This window comes from Lepeophtheirus salmonis, chromosome 11 (assembly GCF_016086655.4).
Source record: "Lepeophtheirus salmonis chromosome 11, UVic_Lsal_1.4, whole genome shotgun sequence".
Taxonomy (NCBI): Eukaryota; Metazoa; Arthropoda; class Copepoda; order Siphonostomatoida; family Caligidae; genus Lepeophtheirus; species Lepeophtheirus salmonis.
The window spans coordinates 17302576-17317446 of NC_052141.2; the positions used below are offsets into that span (position 1 = coordinate 17302576).

Genomic DNA, 14871 nt, shown 5'->3' on the forward strand with positions numbered 1-14871 from the left:
GCTTCCATGCTGAACACTGTTGATTTCTGAAAGTTTAATTGTTTATAAACTGGACTAGTCCACATTTTTAATAATGCAATCTATTATTTTTTTTTAAATACCTTCTTCAAATATAGGAAATGAGGATTACGCTTTCTTTGAAAGGCATCAATGATGACCAAAACTCACCTTCCAATTTCAGATACCCACGTGTTTGATTTGTTTTTCACAATACTGTAAGGACTGTGCACGAATATATAACAATATCAAACACTATTTTATTTGTTGTCCAGTTATGAAAATTATAAAAGATTTTAAATTACTTAATTCCAAGTATATTCTAAATTTTGGCCCAAGATATTGAGAAGTGTTTGAGCTATATTTTATTATGTCTAATGGGAAGCCGAGTTGGAGAAGGAAAAGGCAACTGATGCTAGTATCAGTAACTGTAGAGCATTATTTTCTAGACCTTCCTGTCAAGAAACAAAGAAAAGAATTGTAAACATTGTTTTTTTTTAATTTTTATAGCGAGAGTATGCTTTATACAGAGAGAACTCACGCTTCTAGGAATACATCTGTTATAACTCATGTACTTGTCATACTTATAAAAAACAATAGGACGCAAACCTTGCCTCTACGTTCATTATATTAAAAATATGTTCAAGATAAGTTTTATCTTTTACTAAGGCGAATGAAGTTTATCTTCCATTCTAATTGATATCTCTCTTTTTTTCATCAGTCATCTTTCTAATATTACTGAACCGATATTCCTCCACAATTTGCAGAGTAGGCTGCTTTAGATCAGAACGAGTCGACTGACTAAATCCACGATTTATATTTATTTCAAAAGGAGAGTCGTGACATGAACACAATGAAAGAAATTACAAAGCCCAGTGAGGAAGAGAGATGCAAAGCTATAAATCAAGTTGCGAACCCAAAATCATGTCATAGCAACAACTTTTTTTTTCTTTGCGTGTTAGGAGTGTGGAATATTGTACTCATTGGCTAGGGCTGGACAAAAAGAGCAGACCTTTGCATATCTTCAAACAGTTATATGTCCATTTAATTTACATTTTTGTAATGACAAAACTAGGCTATGAAATTAGAAAATCGATAAGCGTTTGATGTGTCTACTCCATCTTCTATTTTCAACTCTATAAACAGAAGAAAAAGTTGTATAGGTCATGAAAGTAAATGACAATAAATGATACAGTCATTTGATGTTGTATAATAATAAAAAGCAACCTCTTGCGTGGAGAAACAGATCCAGCTAGGACGTTGAGTTTCCTCAAGCTAACAGATGCGTTTCGTTACTTTGTTTAAAAGCTTTAGTCAGATGGGAGGGATAGGGGTTCCGGTGTGGGTGGAAGAGGATACAACCCCTTACATCAAAGAATTGAACATGTTGAAGATGATGATGAATCTGGGAGAAGTGAGAGGAGGAATAAGGAGGAAGGAAGCGGAGAAAGAGAAGAGGTGTTTGAAATAATAACTGAGCGCATCTGTTTTAATAACACGTATTTTTGCAGACTCCTCATTGTATTATTATTTGATGGATGGGTCATTACAATGTTCAAAGGGCTCTAAATATCTGTCATAAACTTTATCATTAGTCTTATAATCAGTGACCTTATATAATAACATAAACTAAACAAAGAAACTTTAAGATAAAAAAAAATGAAAGCATATAAATTTGTCGAGTTGGAGCTCTGATTTAACATTTGGCAAAAAGTGTGTGAGTGTGCGTTACCCTTCCTCAGGAGAAGTTTGACTCTGAAAGACACCTCTACGGACTTGTAAAATATGATGGATGTTCTAAAAAAGAACAAAAAGTTGACGGTGAGTTCTCTTATATCCATTAATTCGTTCTTAAATTATACAGATAAGAAAATATGTGGAGCACGATTAGATTTCAAATGACGGGTCCAGACGTTTCTCTGGACCCACAGAATCCCATTGGAGGGAAATGAATAATAATCTAACTCGAAATGAGTCTTAATACTTATTTATGTATATATGTGTTGCGTCAACATATAAACAATCTTGAACACAAATTAAGACAAGAAAGAAAACCTTTTTTTTTCTTACTTCATATATTGATATGAAGCTCAAAAGCTCATTCACATATTTAAATCAATGAATGATCTTATTTTTTAAATTAAATTTATGGGGTGAGATACCCTATAAATTTGGCTACAGTTTATAACCTTGATTTGATTTAAAAAATGGAAAGGGACAATAATTATTTATCGAAGAATACAAATGTAATACACAGGAAATTTGGAGAAAAATCATTCTAGCATTATTTTATGTTGACGTAGTACATATTTGCAAAAAATATACAATATAATTTTGAAAATGTGTAATAAGGCCTGTATCAAAAAAATGTGATTCAAAAAATGTCCTGAAACATTTATTTAAAAGAAACACCAAATTGGTTTTTCTTATATGAAAAAATTGTAGTTTAAAAAAAGAAAAGATAGGGATGTCCCCAGGATTATATTTTTAGGGGCTTCTTGGTCTAGGCATTTTTTGGAAAAAGATGCCAAAATTGTAATTTCTTGAAAAAGAAATTACAATCAAAAGTTATAGCCAAAAAAAATAATTTTTTTGGGAAATCACTTCAATTCTTAAATTTTTCCAAAAAAATTATCACCAGAGCTCTATGTAAATAATTTCAAAAATTTATAGCTGTTTACAAAAAAATAATTTTTTGGGAAAAAATGTGAAAAATGAAATTTCAAAAAAACAATTTTTTTGTTTTTAAGAATCCATAATTTTTCTCAAATAATTATATTTTTATGAAAAAAATTCAAATATTAGAATTTTTTCCTCTGCTGCATAATTTGTCAGAATGAACTTTTTATAAAGAAAATTAATCTTGCGAAAAAAAAAAAATTACCTACGATCGTGTTGAAGTTTTTTTTCATTCTTACCAAAAAAAGAATCAGTAAATAGACAAAAGTTCCTTATTTTAGGGGCCTACAGTCCCTCAAGTCCACCTCCTGCCGACGCCCCTCAAAGAGAGTGGTCATGGATCTTTGTCTCCTGACAAACAGGCCCAGTACTTACCTTTGTATTTATTTCAAACGTTGTATAGAATATGGGCCTAATATATATATATATATTTTTAATTTTTCGATTGATTGATAATTTGTAGTTCACTTTCTGTTATTTTGTTTTTATGAAGTAAGTTCAAATACCCAAACAAAACTCAGCTTGTTGCTATAAAAATCAGAATGTCAAAACTTGGGATTCTTTGTTTTTCAATCTTGAGTACATTATAACATGAAAATCTTCCAGGACTGAGTACTTCTCAGGGCGTCCGTTTAATGCTTTAAATTTTATTAAAAAACATTTAATTTTTCAATTTTTTTTTCCAATAAGTTTTATTTTCTTTTTAAATCCAAAAAATTACCCAAAAATCCTATAAAATATAGAAGTTATGTTTTCTCATAAATATTTTGACTTTTCTGCAATGTGTACCCTTAATCCCTTTTTTGTTTTAAAAGTAATATTTGTTAATAAGCAACAGTGCCAATAAAAAGATATTGTTTATAATTTATAACCAGACATTAGTAAAATATTATTGATGTGTTGCCTATTTATATTGTTGAATTACGCTTGTGACCAGGATTCAAATAAGTTAAAACTAATTTTTAGATTAATTTGTGGAGCATAAATTAGAACAAAAAAAATCATAACAATTCATTTAAAAAATATGATTTTTTGACTAACAAGTTTTTTTAGAAATAAAAAGTTTTAGATTGAGTAACTAGTGTTCAGAGGAGTAACGAGTATTCAATGGAGTTACAAGTATTCAATCGGGTAACGAGTATAGCCCGTATTTCCTCATATGTGTTTTTAGAAACTCGAAAATACTGATTTAGCAAAATTCAGTTCAGGGCACATCACTAATAATGATTTGTACAAAATTGTTCCTTGTTAAGCTAAAATATATATATATATCTACTTCAATCTGAAGAAGTTAATAAGACTATTATTTTTTGATTTGTTATAGATTATAATGAGTTAAATTTTTGGGACTGTTATTTTACAGTTAGTCACATTGTAGAGTATACCATTGTACCAATAGTCCTCTCATTTCTTCGTATTTTGATATGAGAGGACTTTTTCTTCAAAAATAATGTTAGCCCTTTCAATATTTGAGAAAAATCTAATAGTACAAGTTCTTTATGATAAATAATGTTGTTCATTTTTGATCGAATTACTTTCTTTTCAAAAGAAATATTTACATATTATAATGTACTTTTTTGGATCCTTTTTCTAAAAAAAAAAAAGAGTTATTTTGATCTCTTTCTGAGAAGTAATTTATGTTAAAAAATCTATTTTTCCATTATAAATTCCCAGTCAATACATAAACAATCAAAAATTATGAATAACATCTTTTTTCCCTACACAGAAAATCTTCTTCTAAACCAAAACTAATTTTACAATAGACACACCTAGAATTGTATAAAATATGTACATAACAGATGCCATATTTTTTCGAGTTGGTAATCTGACCAGCCTTTTTTTCTTTCTATTTTCGAAGCTGTTATTATTATTTTTCCATTCTTGAAGAGAGACAATTTAATTACAAAATCTAACCACGAGCGTGTTTCCTCATAAAAGACGAGTTGGAATTTCGAGATGCATATTCTCTGAAGTTTCGGCCATACAATAAGAAGTTTTCGATTACTTTAGTTTAAGCCCATAGCATAGGACTGAGAATGTTCATCATGGATCCTGCCCATACTCAAACGATTTACTTGAGGATCCGAGTATTTTATGCATATGCCATTGCTAGAAACAAAATGGGACCTGTATTTCTTTCCATCTTCTTTTAGCTGCCATGGTTGATTGTTCTACTCTGAAATGTTATTCAAATTATGAGGATTACGACGAAAATTTTCATATAGTACAAAAATTAAAACTTAGAGTGGAATCGAATATAACCTTACAGTCTGCAATATTAATATCTATTCGGCAAAAATGATGATTGTTTTATTTTTATTTTCCAAAGCGTTCCTTAGTAATGAAGAGAGACCGTTTAAGATGTTAGTCTAATCCCAAGTACCTTAGCTGATGAATGATAGAAAGTAACACTGAGGTCTCTAAATCCTTGATGGATTTGGAGTATAAATGTACTGGAACTCTGACATTAGGGACGTTACAGCCTATTTATGCCCCACAATATATATATTGGTTGATTAACAAAACAACAAGTTTGTAATAATAACTTGGTATGTGTTCAAATTACAAAAAGAACAAGTCAGTTAACAGGGTATATATATATTTTTTTGGGTGGGGAGCATTTATTATGGAATTTTTTTGAAAAAAGATCGAAAGATTATTCGAAAATCTTAACCTTATTGAGAAGAAATTTTTTTTTTTTTTGAGTGACAAATCTATTAAAAAGCAAAGATACCTTCATTTGGGGGGCTAAAGTTCCATTATTCTACCCAGTGGACGTCTCTGATTAAACATGAATCAGTTTCATTTTTTGATAAAATCAAAACAAAAAATTCCTCTTTTCTTTCCTCCCTTTCCCGACCTTGTTTCCCTTTTGAAAATAAGAGAAACGCAATGACGTCACGATTGGTCCCTGACGTCCCTTTTGTTACGTGTACGATTCGGAGTACTCTGAAGGATTTACTTCTGAGTGATTCCTGCATATATCCATACTTTTAATAATACGACTTAGTATATTCCCTGGGAAGTAATTCAGATTTTTTTAACTCCAGGATTTTTCCTTGCAACTGTATCGTGGAAGAATCCGGCAATACTTTCAATAAGTAGTTGAATTTCACTTGTCAATTATGCAAATAAGTATGGATGCCATTTCTGTAAAAATAATCAGTATTTGCGTTACTTCCATTGAGAGAAAGAGAACATTTGATTATGTGACCATCCTTTTATAAAGCGGATTGCAAAGCGGGTATAAAGAAAACCTCAAAAATAATACGGACTTAATTAATAAATAAATATTTGAGAATTATAATAATTACGTCGTTATTATATTTTGTGTTTCTTTGTTTTAGCACTCTATAAATTATAAACTCATCAATTTTAATTAAAATTCTAAAAATACTATTTGCAGCAAAAAATAAGTCATTATTCTGAAATAATCTTAACAAAACAAGATATAATTTGATGTTCTTAATGTAATAACATTCAATATGTATCTTATATAAGAATTTCTATACAATATTCATTAATTTACGAGAGTTTTGGACATCAAATGAGTGCTCATCAGTTTTTGATTAGATTAGGTGTTTTATATAAAATAATAGCTATAATTAGTATTGAATTTATCCTTATTTATGACTCAAGACTGTTGTCACTCCCAGTTCATCCTTGGTCTGAAATTAATCGAATAAATAAGAGCCAATACAACACTATCTATATTATTAAATTTTTGTAGCTAGTCCTAGCATTAATCTAATGAAGAATTCAAAGAAGCAATAGAAAAAACAAAGGATAAATTAATAAAACCTGAATAAAGAAAGGATTTATTTGTATATTTAGGCTTTTTTTATTGAGGTTTCATTAAAGATAATTAGCATTTTTAATCGAGGTTTATTTGTATTAATTAGCCATTTTTAATTGATGTCATATTTTTGGATTTTTAAGCCAAAATAAAATTGAATTATCGGTAAAATTTAAATTTTTGATAAATATAACGTAAATAATAAATTTACCGGATGGGACATGGGAAAACATTCTCAAGCCCACGTGTTCATTTAGGAGAACGAACTAAGGTATTTAATTACATTGATAAACTCCATAGCGATAGGAATACTTTTTCAAGTAAATTGTACGTATTGTTCAACTGCTGCACAGCAAACAGGACCACAGAAGTGTTAGCTCAATTTTTGAAATTTGATCCGATAATTTAATAAACAAAAAAATATTTCATGCAAGAAACAAACTCTCTTTTTTCTCTTCTCTTTCTTTGCCAACTAAGGCAGATTAATGGGCCTAGAATATGAAGTTATTTATAAGAAAAAAATATTTAAAAGATTATCTGTTTGGTACTAATCTATGCCTTTTATGTCATAAAAAAATAATTAATTTACAAATCCGTAACGTATTTATGACGCGACTGTTTAAATCCAATTTTTTTTTTCATTATGAACTATTATTGTATTAGTGACAGTTTAATGTAAAGAATATTTTTGAAATAAACATTTAATTTTTTTAATTAATTTTTCTTGTGCATACATTAAGATCCTTGGTGTTTAAGCTTTTGCCCAGGGTATACTCCAGGGTCTGATAGTGACGCATTTGTATGACATACACTAAAATTAACAATTTATCTAAAAATGTTGTTTTGTATTTGAAAGTAATTTATTTCTACCTGTGGTAATTGTTAAAGCCTATTACGATTGAATTATAAATATTATATTTTAGAAAAGTTGAATATAGAAGTTATATTTTTAATACAAGTAATGTATAGTATGTAAGAATATTTAAGCACGAATGTACAAATACAATGAAAAATTCTGCAATATAAATTGCATTATATATATATATAATTATTTATATAGGGTGAGAACTCAAAATTTGAATCCTCCTTGATGCTGTTTAGCCTCAGTTCTAAAAATCCGACTTTTTTTTTTTACTTGACACCATTCAAAAGAACTGAAGAACTGACAAAAAAACTAAAATTTGGCGTTTCATTTGTTTTTGTCCTATCCAAAATGTCGAAGCAACAAGCGAAACGAAAAAGGGTGTGTGATCTTCCCCAAGCACAAGTAGATCTCCAACAAGAAGATCTTAAAAGTTAATACTGTTCTGAATTATAGAAAGTAACACTTCTTAGCTAAATCAAGAGATCAAGTTGAGGGAACCTTCAGAATCAAACATTAAGATTGGGAGAACATTAACTTTGTTAAGCTTCACCATGAACTAAGGGTTACGGACAATTAAACTTATTTTAATTATTCTAGGGTGGTATTTTATTATTGAGGGGCTTTATAGAAAGCAATGCTAAAGTTCAGGTATATTACAACAGAGTTGAGATTTGAGTAACGACAACTGACGGCAACATCTCAGAAAAAGACACAAGGTATACGATATATTAGGACTAAATCCTTGTTACTTACTAGAGATAAGTTTATTAGTCTTAAGGAATAGTTTTAGTTTTCGGTTACCGATCCACTTGATTACTTTCTCAAACTAGCGAGTAGGGGATATGGATATGTAACTATAAGGAACAAGATGATTTCCTTTCTTAAAGATGGAAACAACATTAGTCATTTTCCAATCATTTGGCACTTAATCAATTTCAAAGGAAAGATAAAAGATCATAGATAGAGGGCAAGGAACACTATTAACGACTTTCTACAATAAGAACGTTGTTAATTCCGTCTTGTCTGATGCTAAAGGGCAACAAAGATTTACAATTAACTCCAAACTTCCTTAGTAGAAAAGAAGTACTCAAAGGGGACGATAGGAATCGTATCAATAATAACCACATACATAAGATTCATTTTGAATTAATAGACCGTTGCGAAATATATGTTTCAACAAGATGTTATGTCATTCACATCTAAATACCTTCATTATTTCTTATCAAAACAATTTCAATGCTACCAGAATCCACTCTCTTTTCCTGATATGTAACTACAGAGTCTTCATATTAAAGTGATAAGGTGTGAAAGTACATCAATCTCATTTTTAATCTTCTTTTGTCGAATTAGTTGTGGCATATTATGTATTTTCATATTTTTTTGAGGTGAGGATATTTTCTTTACATAGTCTGTAATGATTCCAAGACAATTGCATTAAAGTGACATATATTTTTATTTCCTTATCATTTTGAGCATGCTCCATCAGAACCCTTTGGCATCCTGGGAACACCAGTGTCCTAAAAATTCAGTATGAAAAAATTGCAGTCTTTTTTAACTAGAATTTTGTTACTTTTTTTTTTTTTGTTTTTTTTTTAGACGTCTACATCATAAGTAATTGGCAATTACATTTAGTAAAAATATATAATAACATTATATGTAGTTTAAAATTAGTGGCCAAATACAAAAACATCTTTAGTTACAGAAGTACACTTAAAATATTTACAATAAATAAACGGTAAAAAAATAAGATTAAAAAAAACCTTAACAAGAAAAAAAAACTTAAAATGCCTAAAAAGTCAAAAATATAAAACTAATTACCTATAATTCCTTTTTTTATGTCTATTGAATATATTGATGCAATTAAAAATATAATGTATTTATGAAGTTCTACATAAATTATTGTACAAAATGGACAACTAAATCAAACGTCATTGTATCGTTTTGCAAAGGAAAAAATCATTACATTATTTTTTTGTTTCATGCCAAGATTCAAAGTACATTTGATATGTTAAAATGACTCATTAGAAATGAGTTTTGAATATACTGACTATCATCATCCTTTTTCCACATTTGAAAAAGAAACTAACACCTAATTACCCTTTTTTATATTCAAAAGTAATGAAGTAATGATCTGTCAATCAATTTTATGTTTGTTTGTATATTTACAAACATCTATGATCAAAATAATGTCTAGCTTTAATGTACATTTGTATCAGAAGTAATTCCCTTTGGGATTGAAGGGAATTTTTTTTATCAATTGGTATATTATATTTTTCTTGGGTGCAATATCATTTGTTGTGCTGATATTGGACTCTACCGAAATGACAAAAGTTGAGAATTTGGTATCCCCAGATATTTTTTATTTTGCCTTTTATTCCCCTAAACAAGAAAATAATCATCCAACGTACAAAAAAATGGTCCTTCATGGATGCGTTTTGAATTGAAAATTTGTAAAATATCGATAAAAAGGTAATTTTGATGTTGTTTCATTCAAATGATCGATTTGAATCGAGTTAGAGAATTTATATAATGTTAGTTTTATAGATAGAACATATATTTTGCAAAAATATTTAAACAATGTTTCGCTAACTTCCATCATGATATGAATTTTAGCTCCAAACATATTGCCAATGAATATTTATTCTCTTTTTGTACCGCCTATTACTCGCATTTATTTTGATGTTTCTCATCATTTTTATGACTCAAATCTCATTTTTTGATACAAAGTGTGACATATATTATTATTCAATATACTTTTGTTGTTTTTTATCCCACAAAAAGAAGTAACTATCGATCAATAACTGCTTCTAATTATGTATTTTTTTGTTTCATTGATAGGGAAATTTAACGTAATTTTAATATAGTCTCTCTTGTGGACAAATTTGCATGCAGTGTTGGTTACTTCTTCACTGCACGTTCACACCTTTTTTTTGTGGCATAGCATTTTGAGAAGTCTAAGAGGTGAAGAGACAAAACTAATCAGTTGCCTTTGAGGAAGGACTACTGTGATAAATTGGCTCAGGGGTGCTGTTTCAATCCTGGACATTAATAATTGAAGTAGCCTCCCAATTGAGTTTAGGTGAACAGTGTGGCAGTAGTTCACTGATTTCTCCCAAATCAATTCAATCTTTTACGCCTCTTATTTTGAGCTTAATAGTAAACATAGTATACAATGCTCAAGGTGAGCATGCCACACACCATTCTCGACAAATTTAATGGCGATAGTTTATACTTTTTGAAAGTGTATCTTTTTTTAGTTATTTCATGTTCTGATTTAATTAATGTGATGGACTGGTTAAAATATTTAAATCCACTTAAATTATGAACCAAATTTGGAAGTAAAAATTAACACATTGACTTCAAAGATGACGGACCTTGATCGGTATCCCCTCCCAAATCACAGAGATTTGGTGGTTAATCTAAAAAGTATGACTGTTTTTAGTAAAATGGATTTACACAGAGCGTATAAACAAATACCTATGAATAGCACTTCTATAAATAAAACTGCTATCATTACGCCATTTAGTTTTTATGAATATTTCAGTATGCCTTTTGGTCTTAAAAATGCTGCTCAGACATTTCAGAGACTTGTCAATTTAATTCTACTAGGAATTCCAAATATGTTTATGTACCTTGATGATATCTTTGTTGCTTCGGAGTCGATGGATGAGCATTGGAGAACGTTAAACGGGGTTATATCAGGACTAAAAACAGCTGGTCTGATCCTCTCCCCTGAAAATTGTGAGTTTTTCATGAAATCGGTAGATATTCTTGGACATTCTATTTCATCAAAAGGCTTAAGGCCTCCAGAATGCAAGGTAAAGGCAATCCAAAAAGTACCAACTCAAAATCAAAAGATGAGCTACTATATTGTGTCACGCCCAAAAATAGTAGCTCATCTTTTGATCTTGGACTTGGTCCAGGCTAAATGCAATGAACTATCTCTGAATGCAAGTTGTATACTTTTAGAGAAACTATTTTTAGTTCATGTTCTGTATTCCAATTAAACTTTACATTCTTCTTTAACTGGGGATACAAATGAACTGCACTCAATGGGCAGTTCATTTGGTCTATTCCCCTAATTCAGGGACAATGCCATGCCTTAACTATTATGGATCGTTCCAGAGGGAGGACAGAAGGGATACCTATCCCAGATCCTACCTCAAAGACAATAGTCAATAATTTTTTGAGTGATTTGATTTCGAGGTTTGGAGTTCCAGAAGCCATTGTGTCTGACCGAGGAACACAGTTCACAAGTTCATTATGGATGAGAGTTTGTAGGACACTTGGGATTGCAAGCAAGAGCACAAACTCGTATCATCCAGAATCCAACGGACTCATAGAACGCTTCCACAGACCCTTTAAGACCAGGCTAGTAGCACAAATGCTGGAAGAAAAAGAAGACTGGGTCAATGCACTAACTGTAGTTTTATGGGGATTGAAGAACTAAGTACCCATAGACCCGGGTGCTAAATATTTACCTTTTCAATTCCTCACAGGCCGTTCAGGATCCATGGCCTTTAATTTCTTAAATGTGTTCACCTTTACTTCTGGCAACCTCGACGTCGAAAGTTTTTTTTTTTAACAATGGAGAAAATAACACACGTTCCTCCGAAACACTTTAATAAAGGAGCCATTAACAAACAATTAAAAAAACGAATTCGTTTTTGTTAAAAATAAATCCATAAAGGAGTCTCCTTCTCCAACTTTCTTGGGCCTGTTTAAGGTGATTGAGAAGCACGATCGTTACTATAAATTGGACTTTGGATCAAGAACTGACAATGTCTCGATGAATAGACTTTGACTTACATTTGGAGTTCCAAGTATCCTTCCAGCGTCTCTGCATATTAAATGCACAAGATCTATAACTGCAGAATGATCTATTTGTTTATTTATCAATGCATTTTATTATGTATTACAAACCAGACGATCCCTTTACTCACTTAGTCGTCTAGGGGGAGTAGTGTAGGAGTTAGAATTGTTTATATGATATTAATTATTTATCATAGTACCTTGTATTCTTTTTCTAGTTTTTTGCCATTTTATTTTCTTATAAAAGGAATGATCATTTTTACTCAGTTAGAATAAAAATATTTAAATCTTAACATATATTTGACTGTACCGAAATGATAAAAGTTAAGAATTTGGTATCCCTGGATAATTTTTATATTGCATTGTATTCCTCTAAACAAGAAAATAGCCCTCAAACGTCCATAAAAATGTTCCGTCATGGATGCGTTTTGATTTGAAAATCTGTAAAATCCCAAAAAAAAAAAAAAAAAAGGTAATTTTTGTGTCGTTTCATTAAAATTATCAATTTGAATCCAGTTACATATTTTTTATTTTATTAAGCATTACAGATGAAACATATATTTTGCTACAATATTTTTCCAATTATTCTCTAACTTGCCTCGTTGTATGATTATTTTAATTCCAAAAATGTTGCCAAAGAATATCTATTATATTTTGGTACCGCGAGTTATAACTCACATTTATTTTGATGTTTCTCATCATTTTTATGCCTCAAATCTCATTTTTTGATACAGACCTTCTTATTGCATCCACAATTTCTTCCTCTGAGAAGTGTTTCTCTGTTTCCTGAACAGACAATGGTACGCATTCCTGAGGTTCAACACGAATATAATCAGCAAAGCTGGTATAATTCATTACACACTTTTTTCACTTAATATCTAACATAGAGTCTCGGCAACTGTACAATTCTTGGTAGTACTTAACTACTTCATCAATGTCTAATTCACTCGTCTCATATCTTGAACTGTGTTTATGATGAGGGAACTTTATCTCCGGATAACATTCTTTTCTAAATTGTTCCATCAATCTTTTCTTAATTTCTGATTTTGTATCATAATAATTGCCATTCAATAGACCACTTATCAATTGTCTACTTCCATTTTCTTCTCCTATATTGATAAGATTTATGAGTGTCATTCTTTCCCCCATTCCTACAGCTGTAATTTATAGCAATATTTTTCCATGCCAACTCCATATTCTGAACTTCTTCCGACACACCATATCTATACGAAAACTGGGATTGGAGATCACTGCTCTCGTTTCCTCACGATATTCCTCATCGTATAAGACAGATACATTGAATATCCATCTCCTTATCGGTTTTACATTATGTATTGGTTTGAACTTAGCTAGAGTAGACTGATGGTCAGAAATGTTATTTGGAATAAAAGTATAATTCAATAGGCCTAAATGCAATCATTCTCTGTTCTACACAACCAAATATTGAGGCGTGAAGATACAACCTTATTGTTGCGGTTTTTAGTAGAAAAGGTGTGTGATTCCATTCCCAACAGTTCAACACAGTTACACTCTGCTATGAGATAGTTAACATTCAAACAACAGATAACTTATGTCTCAAAAAACTGAATGAATATGAGAAAACAAGCAAAAACATTTATCCTGTATATTGTTCATACTTAGTATCAACACGTTTACTTTTATTCCCGATGAATGTTTCACGAGGAGACTTTGGTGATGAGTGCCTTAATAAACTAAATGATTGGTTTCTCTTACTTTTTAAAAAAATTAAAAATGCAATGACATTGCAAAGAAAAAACAACAACATAATAAAGTAAACCATAAAACTAAAAATCGTTTGAGGTGAGCCTCATTTCCCTGGTGAAAGCGAAAGGGTATTCTGTTCCAAAGACTTGTCAATCTGTCATAGAAGCTATGCTTAAAGAATTCAATCTATGGTTTTGATAAGTAGATGTTATTGTGAGTGGAGAGTCTAGTTTCGTGGAAGATATAACCTTTATTTAGTATCCAGGATGGGAGAGATAGGTGTATCTTTTTGTTTAAAATTCGGTGGAGCATAATTATATCTTTAATAGCACGTCCATATGACAAAGTGATGTGGCCTAGTATTTAGATTTTGCATTCATAGTTCTCGATATCTCCCAATGATGGAACTAAAGGACACAAACCTGGCTTGGTCCTTCTCTGAGGAATTAATCAAGTAGTTTTACCATAATGGAAAGTTCACAAGTTTTGAAGCTTCTTTTAATAATTCCCAAGTTTTAATTGGTTTTCCTTATAATGTAATGTATATACCTCTTAAATTTCAGATCACGAGAGATCTAAATTCCTAAGTTTAAATAATCATCTGCCACCTTAAGACTTGGGTGAATGAACTGTTTTTTGGATAAAGGAAGCAAAACACATTTATTTATATATATATAGGCATTCTCCAAGTGTAACACTCCCGTTAATAAATTTGGTAAATACATAATTGACCGAGTTTAAATCAGAACAGAGGATTTTCGTATCATCCACGTCTAAAAAAAATCTATCTTTGGAAAAATTATCCACTAAGTTTTTACTGGAAGGGGCAATAAGTGGGCCCAAGTAGACTACTTTGCGAAAGATATGAAGTAACGTAACAAGAGCCATCATGAATGTGAAACAAGGACAATTTTCATTTTAAGAAGTCATTCATCTGCAATTCCAAGGATAAACATTTTTGTAATACGATGAGCATAAAATTGATTATTAGACAAAT

At 30.5% G+C, this 14871-nt stretch overlaps 1 protein-coding gene across 1 annotated transcript in view; it reads left to right on the forward strand.

The window, feature by feature from the left end:
- Positions 1 to 716: 716 nt before the first annotated feature.
- Positions 717 to 14871, forward strand: part of LOC121125932 (venom dipeptidyl peptidase 4) — a 34358-nt gene continuing 20203 nt past the window's right edge. The window contains exon 1 of the mRNA XM_040721199.2: positions 717 to 1818. Within this exon, the coding sequence (XP_040577133.1) occupies positions 1783 to 1818 (36 nt within the window). The 5' untranslated portion in view covers positions 717 to 1782. The remainder of the gene's footprint in view (positions 1819 to 14871) is intronic.